Source organism: Cyrtonyx montezumae, unplaced genomic scaffold (genome assembly GCF_038088225.1).
Source record: "Cyrtonyx montezumae isolate F1298 unplaced genomic scaffold, pur_monq_1.0 scaffold_30, whole genome shotgun sequence".
NCBI classification, from domain to species: Eukaryota; Metazoa; Chordata; class Aves; order Galliformes; family Odontophoridae; genus Cyrtonyx; species Cyrtonyx montezumae.
The window spans coordinates 13,774,578-13,786,069 of NW_027072035.1; the positions used below are offsets into that span (position 1 = coordinate 13,774,578).

At 35.4% G+C, this 11,492-nt stretch overlaps 1 protein-coding gene across 3 annotated transcripts in view; it reads left to right on the plus strand.

Moving 5' to 3' along the window:
* LOC136053551 (small conductance calcium-activated potassium channel protein 2) overlaps window positions 1–9,777 on the plus strand; it is a 69,515-nt gene extending 59,738 nt beyond the window's left edge. For all 3 annotated transcript variants that reach the window (XM_065744315.1, XM_065744316.1, XM_065744317.1), the window contains 3 exons: window positions 1,967–2,094; window positions 6,909–6,978; window positions 8,894–9,777. In XM_065744315.1, the coding sequence (XP_065600387.1) occupies window positions 1,967–2,094; window positions 6,909–6,978; window positions 8,894–9,181 (486 nt within the window). In that variant the 3' untranslated portion in view covers window positions 9,182–9,777. The remainder of the gene's footprint in view (window positions 1–1,966; window positions 2,095–6,908; window positions 6,979–8,893) is intronic.
* Window positions 9,778–11,492: the final 1,715 nt, after the last annotated feature.

Genomic DNA, 11,492 nt, shown 5'->3' on the forward strand with positions numbered 1-11,492 from the left:
ACAAATGAAAAGGAAATGTATGTTAACTTACTTTTGTATTTGTTTTAAGTGGTCTTCTGTGCCATTCTTCTACTGGACTTTTTCATAAGTGTGATTTTGAAAGAAGGAAATTAAATGCCCAAAGCTTTTCTTGATATTGAGGATAAGTGCAGATTTTTGATCATTTAAATATTCTTCTGTAGAGGATCTTGCAGCTGTAACATAATTGGATTAAACAACAGTAAAATGTGGTAAAACTAGAGAATAATATGTTAAATAAATTCACACAGCATAAGAGAAGCTATAGCTTTTATAGCTAAAATAAATGAAATGATTGATGAGTAAGATTAATTTCAAGCTACAGAGGATATTCTTAACAAAAAAAAAAAAAAGCCCTATTCATATTTTATGAATGAGCTAGTCTGCAATTGCGTGGTGTGCTCAGCACAGCATTTATTCACCTACATACAGTACTGATGCACCCTGAAAGATGTTTAGTAGATAACAGAAACAATTTAAAAATGGTTATTTTAAAAGAATATTCATTAAAATTCATTAAAAAAACAAAACTATTTCAATTTGTATAAGACATGAATTTTTTTATTTGCAAATAACATCTTGGAAAATGAAATAAGTCCTTTATAGAAGAAAAACAGGTCACTGTTGAAGAAACAGGAAAATGAGTAGGAGCTACAGACAGCTTCAGTGCTTGCCCATGGTGAGGTAAGATGCTTTTGAAAGATCTGATAGGAGTATTTTTTAATTGTAAACTGACAACTCAAGATGTCCTTTAGGAGGAAAGAAGGCTTTGTAAATACTGGCCAGATTTTGAGCCTTGTATTCATTTGTGCCTTTTAAAGCTTTTCCTGTATGGCTGTCCATTGTGTAAATCTAATTACCAATCTCATGGTGTACCCGAGTGGTGCTGTGTAGTTTCAAACTCATAGCAAATGAAAAACAAACCAAGTAAACAAGTCTGAGGCACATACCAGATTACTGACCAGCACTGCACAGTTATTGTAGAAGTTTCCACATCACCTGAAGTTAGCCATATCTTCTGGGAAAACTGCAAGCGCTAGGCAGAGACTGTGCAGAAGTGTCTGAAATGTCACTTAGCTTCCACAGAAGTCAAGCCCAAGATTCTGCAGAGCACGTACAAGGTGGGAACCTCCTGCTGGGTGGAGCTACTGCATTGCATTCCTACAGTGCCATTACCTATACAGTGGCTTATCCTGATGCTGCAGGGACTGGAATAATATACAATTGAAAGGAGAAAATATAAAGATCAATAGCCTTTGCAACTAACCTACTAATTCTGTTAATAAATACTGCATTGAATTTCTTTGTCTGTTCTTTTCAGTCATTCTTAAAAATATTGGAGGAAGGAACTGTATGTACTCTTAACTTTAACATTTTATGGAAAGTCTCATTAAAAAATATCAAAACTCTTAAGAAATAAAACACTGCCTACGTTAATTGGGGAGATTTTTTTTTCCATCTCCTCTGATAACAGTAAAAAGAAACAAGAAGGAAATATGTAAACAAACAACAAAAACATGCTCAAACAGTTTGGATGCTTAAAAGTCTGTAAAAACTGTTAAGAGAAATAAGATAATAATATTACTACAAGAACTTTATGATCTTATAAAATACTGCAGTGAATTACCATGCAGATAATTCTCAGTGTTTTCTTCTTGTAATTTGTTTTGCCGTAAATGCCAAGTGGTGCAAGCTCTTTTAAATAAGGACAGATGATTCCTAGAAGTGAAGATAGCTGGTACTATTATCATAAGTAACAGCAAAGAAATTGCTCAGCAGTACTCATGGTCTAGGTTCTGTTTTCTGCTGTTTCTGCTGCAGCTTTTTTATGTACCCATTTCCCATGTTTTGGCAGGGTCCTAAATGTTTCAGAAAGAGTTTACACTAGAAAAGGTAAAACATGACATAATATTTTTTGTCAGGTTGGTGTTTTTCTTTTATTAAACAGGTGAAAAATGCAGCTGCCAATGTACTCAGGGAAACATGGTTAATTTATAAAAACACAAAGCTGGTTAAAAAGATAGACCATGCAAAAGTAAGGAAACATCAACGCAAATTCTTGCAAGCTATTCATCAGTAAGTACTATTTTGTTTTGTTTTTCCTTTCCTGACAATTTCCCTCCCTTTTCCCCTCCTTTTCTCTATTTGTTTTAGTTTCCATTTCCTACTCTCTTTCTCCCTTTTCACAAAATACTGCTCTTGAGTTTTTTATTTGAGAATGACAAAAATAAGGTTTTATTTTAGTACCGGTTTACAACAGAAGGTATGTTGACTGTATATACACAAGTTAAATCAGAATTGTTTGTAGTTTTGTTAGTTTCCCATGCTTCTCGATATAGCTAAGACACATTTATCTTTTGCTGCAGTAACTGTCCTTTGTTGTTATGTATTTGTTTACAGGTAGTAAGATACAAGCTACACCAGATAGAAGAAAATTTAAAAACAAAATCACTTGTACATTTGATAATTTCAGATCAGAATGATATAGTAGAAGAAAGGCTATGAGTACGTGTGTAATATTTAATTAAGAGTATTCATCAAGCTTCCTTTTTACAGCTCAGCAGCAGTTTGCTTCTATTCTCTCAGTAGATAAGGTCAGGGTTGGTATGTAAGATATTAACCCAATATATAGAAAATTAAATTGTATGCTAATAGACCTTGTACAACCCTTGAATACCTCTGCTGTAATTCAGATGAGTTCTTCCCACCCACTGAACTCCCGAAGGTTTGAAGATAAGCATGAGAACTGTGAGCATAGTATAATAATACGACTTAAAGTGTCCTGAAATTCGTAACATGTATGTGTCATAAAGCACATACAGACATGTGTGATGATTTCCTTACTATTCTGTGGATTACATGAGGGAAAAGAAAATATTTTTTCCCCAAGATGTGCAAACTCATCATAAGGAGTAGTCAGTATCCGTGATACTATCTGTCTGTTCTATGCAATGTCTTTATGCAGTTTGAGGAAGCCTCTTGTTCTATGGCCTAGGAAATGTTTTTTTTTTTTCCTGTCCCATCTCCCATGAGAAAGAGAAAGGAAAAGCCAGGTTACCTTACATTTTAAGTATAAGTATTATAAGAAATTATAAGTAAATTCAGGCTTACAGTCATTGCTTCTCAGTGTTATAACGTTTTAAATGAATAGGTAACTAAGCCTTGAAGGTACTAAGTATTCAATAACCCTGATTACTATTTCATACTTAGCAGATTTGCAGGATTAAAAGTTATTGTGCTGCAGAAATACTTGAGGCAATAAAAGGATGGAAAAAGCTGAGGCATTTTTCTCATAAGTAAATTAGCCTAGTTGAGTTATCCTTCTCAGCTTTAAGTACTGGGACACAAGGAAAGGGTGGGCAGAGGTTTTAGGATAGAGGATGGCATGTCCGTGTATCCTTTGCTGGACTTGAATGTCTTATTGCAAAGGTTATTTCTTAACATTTTAACCTTGCTATTTTTTGTGTGTATGTGTGTGCGCTTGTATTCAGTGAAAAATCTAAAAAGCACAGCAGGCTCGATCTGCAGCTCATATATCACTCAAACTCAGAAAGCTTCATAGGGTGTAAACTGTTGTCCTTGCACCTGCCTTAAAAATTATTAATCTGGTTGGGTGGAGAAGGTGATAGCAGTAAATTTCTTCCCTGGTGTGCTGGCCAAACTTCGAACAGGTGTGTTAATAATGTGTAACTCCGCCCTTTAGCACTTCGTATCCCATTTCAAAATGCGTTATATTCAACCACAAAAAATTAGATAATTTTCTGGGTATACTAAAGAATGCCCTGTGGATGAAAACATTACTCTTGCAGTTTGCTTTCCTCTAGCTGCAGCTGAGTAGCTGAATGTGATTTATTTTCTATCCCTTTACCTCTCTGATTTTTTTTCAAGGGACCAAGAAACTCATGGTAGGATATGGCTCTCTTCTGTATTTCTGGATTTTTAGTCTTTTTCCTGGTCCCCCTTCCTCAGCTTTCCAATAATTTGTCTGAAGACAGGAATAAAACAAGTGAAGCTTCAGGGCCAGGTTTATACATGAAACCAGAGCAGATTATGGTAACAGTTTCAAATTCACAAGTTCAGTTCTAGAATGGTGTTATACATGTCTGACCTGGATCATTTTGCTTCTTATGCATACTAAGATGAAGGTCTTACGCATACTAAGGTGAAGGTCTTACCATCATCGTAAACAATAATATATTAGAAGCCATTTTTTTTTTAATATTATCTGTAAGGAAATGTACAGATATAGTTAATGGGAAGGTTAGAAGGTTCCTTAATCATGACTTCACCCGTGGCAATTACTGACTGAAAATAGTGGCAACTCCCTAGTACTTCTCACCTGCTGAATCGAGCTCACTGTGCTCATTTGGTTGTTTTAGTATCTTTTACAGTTTTGTTTTTTTTCTTTTGTTCTGTCTTTTTATTTCAACAAAATGAAAATAGAGCTCGGAAGTAAGTTTTATGAGCTATTCCTTTCTAAATTTGCAGAATTTACCACTGTCTGCATGCAAAAAATAGAGTTTTTATTTGTGAACTTCAGTGGTCTGATTGCTGCCATGGAAACGCGATCCAGAATCATGATCTTTTGCTGTGATAAGTGAAGTTTATAAAGTCAACGTGTTTTGTATTCTCTTCTAATGAATTGAAGAACAAAAGTCTGACCGTTTTCTTTAAATCTGGCTGATGCAGCTAAAAACTTGCCATTACTTAGGGATACATGTTCTGGGTTGACTATGGTTAGGAATTATCACACTGGTGTCAGCTGGTACCTTTTTTTTTTGTTTCTTTCAAATATTAAGTTTTCAGAATTCTAAAGTTGACATGCTTGCTTCGTGAACAGATGAGGAGTCAAGAAAAACAGAAAACATGTGTTCTGCAAATATGAGAGATACTTACTGAAATTAGCAGGATTACCATTTTCTGTTGAATCATTGTATGTATACCTCTTGCTAGTTATTCTCTTCTGAGACTGTAATGATATACCTCCATACTTTGGAGATGCTCCCATATTTTTGCTGTAGAATAGCTCCAGCTCATAGCTTCTGAAAGCACCATTCCCTACAATCTGTATTTATGTTGTGCTCTAAAGGAAGCCTTCAGAGGAAGAAGGCGGCCTCACATTCCAGTAACAAGCTGCTGGAATGTCAGTTTTATGCAAACATTTGGTTTCTACCTTAATGGAGTTACTTTACTTTTTGTAACTTTCTTTCTCAATTGAGGTTAGCCTATATATTAAATGAACTATGTGGTTAACTAAAGATTTGAACACAAAATTCCCAATTTTTGAGTACTTTGAAGAAGATTTCTTTTGAAAAAACATGTATCTTCACCTGCTTCTGTATTTAGGAGCCCATCTGTAGCCATTTTCCCCCGTGGGAAAATTAAGCAACACTGTCAAGGACTCCTTCAATTCTGCCCCTAGATTAAAATAAAATAACTTATAGCCATCATATAAATATACAGCTATTGAAGATGAAGAATGTTGTCTAGTTCCAGGAAACTGGTGAAACAGTTCTGATCCCACTGCAGACTTTTAGCAGTACTGTCCTTAATTTAATGGAGATTGGAGTTTGATCCTCTATATTCAAAATACAGAGAACTCAAAATAATGTTTTTCCACATTTGTATTTAGAGCACTTACAGGCTGACAGAAGTGAAAGAGTTACTCCTTTACAACTGCTGTGGTTACACCTCAGTGGCATGGGGCACTTCTGTGCCACTGCTGTGAGCTTAATTCTCGTTTATAGAAAAACAAGTTTGTATACCTAAGTGAAATCACGTTTGCTTTATAAGTTGCACATAATCTTCTAAGTAGCACAGTAATAGAGAAATAGGCAGGTAGAAACCCATATGCCACAATATGGTGCCATAGTTACTTTTATTTGGCAGCTATCAGATGATTAACTTGGTTGGCCCATAACATACCAGCAGACTGCGTGGCACCTTTTCATGTTTTTCATGAACAAGTGTGTTATTTTTTGAAAAATGCTGTGTCTTGCAGCATTCAGCAGAAAAATAACTAAAAGAACAAGTAATTCTCTGTTGCAAAGCAGTCACGTTCACATGAGAAGTTGCTTGTTTGTGAAAACTACACCTATAAACCACTCCCTTAAGTAGTTAATCTGAAAAAAAATATACTTTGATTCAGAGAACCTATAAAAAAGTCTGTTTATTTTTCAAACATTGTGCATAACTAATTAATGCAACTAGGTATTAAAAATAGATTCTTCTTGCATACTTTCTCAGTGTTCTAGTTTAAATAGTACCTTTTAAAAGTAAGTCTAGTGTAAATTTGAAATGAGATTCGCAAGTTGTATAAGAAAATTAAGTGTATTGGCAAGTATGCTGGTTATTTAGCTGCTAGTCAGATGGAAGTTGTGTTTAAATGAATGTGAAACTCACTTATCACTGTATTTCCATCAGGTTTGAACACCTGCCAATCCAATCCATTTCCGACAGAACAGGGCTAATACCTGTATCTAGTCATGTAGGCATGGGAAGATTCTTGATTACTACAACACTGATGGAAAAAAAACACCCAGTTGTTCCATGTTTCTTCCTATATCTACTTGTCACGATACTGAGGCTTTGAGGAATGTTTTGGCTTTCTTTCATTTAGTCTGAATAAACTGTTACCTCCCTTTTTGAATTCAACTTTAATCATGGCAAATGGTATTCTCAAGGACATCACATTTCCTTGCTCTTTCCTTTTTTTGTGGTGTTGAAGAAGCATGCTTCTCATTGTAGCAGGCACATGAACGGTTTTGACTTACACAAAGTACTCAAGGCATTGTCCATGTGGTTATTTGTTCTTGTGAGTTTTATGCATGCATTTTGGAAATCCTGATGTGATCTCTCACACACGTCTGACTTAAAATTCCACTTTTTAGATTAAGAAGTGTAAAAATGGAACAAAGGAAACTGAATGATCAAGCCAACACTTTGGTGGACCTGGCAAAGGTTAGTAGGCAATTATTCTTGTTTTAATATTCATCCTTTGAAAACTTCTGAGTTTGCAAATGCAGGTACTGTTGAAAAGTGTGTGTGTTGCTTTTATTTTTTTATTTATTTTTTTAAGGAAATGGAAATATGTATTTATTTGGGGTTAAACCTTATTAAATGAAACATCTTGTTTATGCCTCTGACCAAAATTTAAATTCATCATTTTTATTTATTTATTTATTTTTATATTTGAAAAAGATTTCAGAATCAAGAGGGTGATCCTGAGGGCTGATGTGACTGTAGTGGTCATGGTAAATACTGAACTGTGGCTAGGCCTCAGGAGTGTAGTGCTGTGTATTAAAGATGTTTCTTGCCCAGAAAAAGTGACTTTGCTTTGAGGAATCACAGTGCACAGACTCTCACAGACTGAATTGAACAGTTTTTTCTTTTAATGAAGCAGTGACATCATACAAGTAAATTGATACTTGTGTTTGATCCATCACTTTACAGTGAATAATAGCTGTGTACCCTGCAGATAAATAATAAGGGTTTGTTAATCTTTCTTAAGCCACTTGCAATCAGGTAAATATTACAAACTGCATATCTATTGTTGCTGAGTGTTTTAAATTAATATACAGTTTTAACTAGAGACTTGCAGGGCCAATGTGAGAGCATTCCAGGTTTCACATTGGACCTCAATGTATAGCTTTGTAAGGTCATAAGTTGAAGCTGTATTAGAAGCATCTCTAGGCTTTACCTAAGGGTATCTCATACACAACTTTCAGACATCTCAGAACCTGCCTCAATATACATCATCAAGGCAAAGATTAAAATCTTTAGTGTTCATTTCTCCTTTACTTTAGAAAATCACCTGACAATTTGAGTTTCTGAAAATACATTTTACTCTACTGCTTCTTGATAAGCAACTGAAAAGGGCTTTTCAGATATTATTTAATGTAGAATACTTTGACTTTGGGGATTATGTTGGTGTCTTGAAAGGAAGGGCTGAGAAATGAATTATCTACCCTCATCTGATACTGAGGTTCTTTATACTTCAGTTAGTCCTTCAATTAATTTTCATTCTCTTTGGATGGTTTATAAACTTAAGCCAGTTTGTTTGCTGAATTATATACACTTTTATGTCTAATCTAAAAACTCAACCTACAAGAGGGTGAAATACTATATTTTTGACCACTTCCTTGTCTCACTTGCACCAGAAAAAAACAACAGAAGGAATTGGAAAAAACAAGATAGTGATGGTCTCTGTGAAGTAAATTCTACCAACCACTCTGACATTTTAAAGCTCACCCTGTATAAGTCCTGTAGGCATGTTGTTTTGTAAGAGGGAAGATGGGTGGGAGAAGAGAAATGGACGAGTATACAATTCAGTTGTACTACTTGCAGTACAATTCAAAGCCATCCCACTCAACTACTTTTACTACAGGCCATGTAAGAAACATTGGTCAGCTTAAGGAGAAAACAAATGAACAAAATTTGTTTTCTGCTTAAAAGAACAAGTGTTTAAGAGGAAATACAGAAGAGTTAAGGGCACATTGCTGCTTTCTCATGCTCAGCCTTCTCATGACTTACACAACCAACTTTGTTCATATCTCATTATAGTGCATTTCTAAGCACTGGAGCTTCTGAAAAAAAGGTCTGGTGTTTTATCTAATCTGTTTACATTTTGACTTTCAAAGTGCTTTTCAGAATACATTACATTTCTGCTGAACAAATTTAATATGAAGTTTATACTGAATACTAAATAATTTTACTCTACAAGTATAATTATTTCACAAAGCTATATTTTACTAAATTTTTCATTCCCTTTTCTTTGTACATGGAGTGCGTAAACAGTTACAAGCACTTGTAGATTTTACTGCATGTTAGAATGCAAGGTCTAGCTAAACCTTTGTTTACATCCTTCTGCTTTCAGACTCAAAACATCATGTATGACATGATTTCTGACTTAAATGAAAGAAGTGAAGATTTTGAGAAGAGAATTGTTACTCTGGAAACTAAACTGGAAACTTTAATTGGTAGTATTCAAGCTCTCCCTGGACTGATTAGCCAGACAATCAGCCAGCAACACAGGGATTTCCTTGAGGCTCAGATACAAAATTATGATAAGCATGTTACCTACAGTGCTGAGCGATCACGATCTTTGTCAAGAAGAAGGAGATCCTCCTCCACAGCACCACCAACTTCATCGGAGAGTAGCTAGAATAAGTTAACTGCAAAATAAAGACTTTTTTGCCATCATATGGTCAATATTTTAGCTTTTATTGTAAAGCCCTATGGTTCTAACCAGAGTTATCTGGGTTCTGATGTCAGAGTCCTGGAAACCTGAACACGATGTTTTAGGCCAAAATGAGTGAAAACTCTGTTGTTTTTTTTTTTTCCTTTCTTTTTTTTTCCCCCTCCTCCTCTCAGATGCACAGTGAATGCACCTATTATTGCTATATTATGTTGTTCCTCCTCTAATTTCACTAACTTTTTATTCATGCATTTCAAACAAACTTTACTTACTAGAATATATAATATAATAAAGAAGTTAATTTCTGCACATCATTTCTTGGTTACTTGAACTTTAACAGTTTTTAAAAAAAGCTCACAATCACGAAGTCTAGTTGTAAACCTTTAAGAAACAAAATTGAAGCTTAACCATTATCCCTCAGAAAGAATACTAGTTCTCTAAACTTTGCTTGCAGTGGAGGGGGAAAAAAATATGTGTTCATCTAACAGTGTGCTGAATAATGTATAGTCATTTTAAATGATCAACAACAGCTTCAATTTCAGTGGGGATTAATTAAAAATATAGTTTATCTTAGAAAATGAGTCATGAAGTATGGTGTTCATTTGTTGTTTTTTTTAATCCTTTTAGAGTTTTTGTTTAACATACATTTGTACACAAATCCATGGATAATATATAAATACACATATGTATATGAAATTATTTATGCAGTACACATGGCAAAGAATTTTTAAAGCAAAAATATGTAAAGCTGCTGGTGTGCAAAAAGCAAAGGTAGGGTCTTGTGAATAAGTGCTCATAGTTTTGCCAGGTAAGTATATCCAGAGAGAAGCATTACTTTTAAACTGGAAGTCTCCTACTAATGCTGCTTGTGTTTTGAAAAATAATAGGTTGTTCCTGACTTACTGTGCTCTCTTTTCTTGTTTCATGTTTCTGGAGAGAGCTATGGACACGTGGCGTACATGCTTGTGTGATGGCAGTGTAGTGTTCCGCATACGTTACATCTAGGTAATCCCTGTGGTTTCTGCTATGCGGTCAAACTCTGCAAGGAACTATCAACAATATTTCCAAAAATTGTAGTTAATCTATTGTAGACTGCAGTTACAACAGTGAGGTATCTGTACTACTCTGTTTCCATGCAGAGGTGATAAGGTTTCCTTCTTTCTTAAAAAATACAGGGCATAGTATACACGTCTGTGAAAGAGTTCTGACTCTTCTCCTGCTTTGTATTCCAGAGTAGCAAATCTAGGTAAGTTCAAATGTTCTGGACATGCAACTTGCATTCTTGATTCTTCTATATAAACAGAAAGTTATTTGACTATATAATATTTTGTAGTATTTGCTGTTTATAAAATATTGTAGCCCTGCCCATCTCCCATTATTTAAACTTGAGGATGACACAATAGCTAAATACAACAAGTAGATATAGCTTTTTTCAACAACAGATATATCTGTTTTCAACAAATACTATGTCAGTCCAGATATAACCAACATCAGACAGAAGGAAACGATTTCTCTGTGGAAAGTTATGAGGTTTGCTCAGTAGTGGTAGCCAAGGACAACAGAAATGAAGAAAGTCAGAAGAGAGCCATGCTAAACAGGACAGGAGAGCAGCTGTCTCCAAAGCCATGAAATATGGCAAACCAAATACACACTATGAAAAACAGCAGACACTTTGGGACTATTTAAAATATGCATGGCTTGCTTCAAAAGTAATGCTGCCTATTTATTTTCCATGGAAAATACAACTGATACAAAGAGTACAGACTGGGTGATGAACTCCTAGAGAGCAGCCCTGCTGAGAAGAACTTGGGGTTCCTGATGGATGAAAAACTGGACATGAGCCAGCGGTGTGCTCTAACAGCCCAGAAGCCCAATGGTACCCTGGACTGCATCAAAATAGGGGCAGCCAACAGGGCAAGGGAGGTGAGTTCCCCCCTCTGCTCTGCTCTTGTGAGGCCCCATTTGGAGTACTGTGTTCAGACCCAAGGAAGGAAGAAGAAATTCTTTACTCAGAGGACACTTGAACAGGCTGTCCAGAGAAACTGTGGTTGCCTCATCCCTGGAGGTGTTAAAGGTCAGGCTTGATAGGTTCCTGGGTAGCCTGATTGTGATTGGCATCCCTGCCTATGACTGGAAGGTTGAAATTAGATATCTCTGAAGTCCCCTCCAACCCATCATTCTATGATTCCACGATATATTTTTTTTTTTCTTTAAAGTAAGTCCTTAATGTGCTTTTGCCTTTTCAGACCACTCCTTCTGACATAATTGTTAAGAAGTT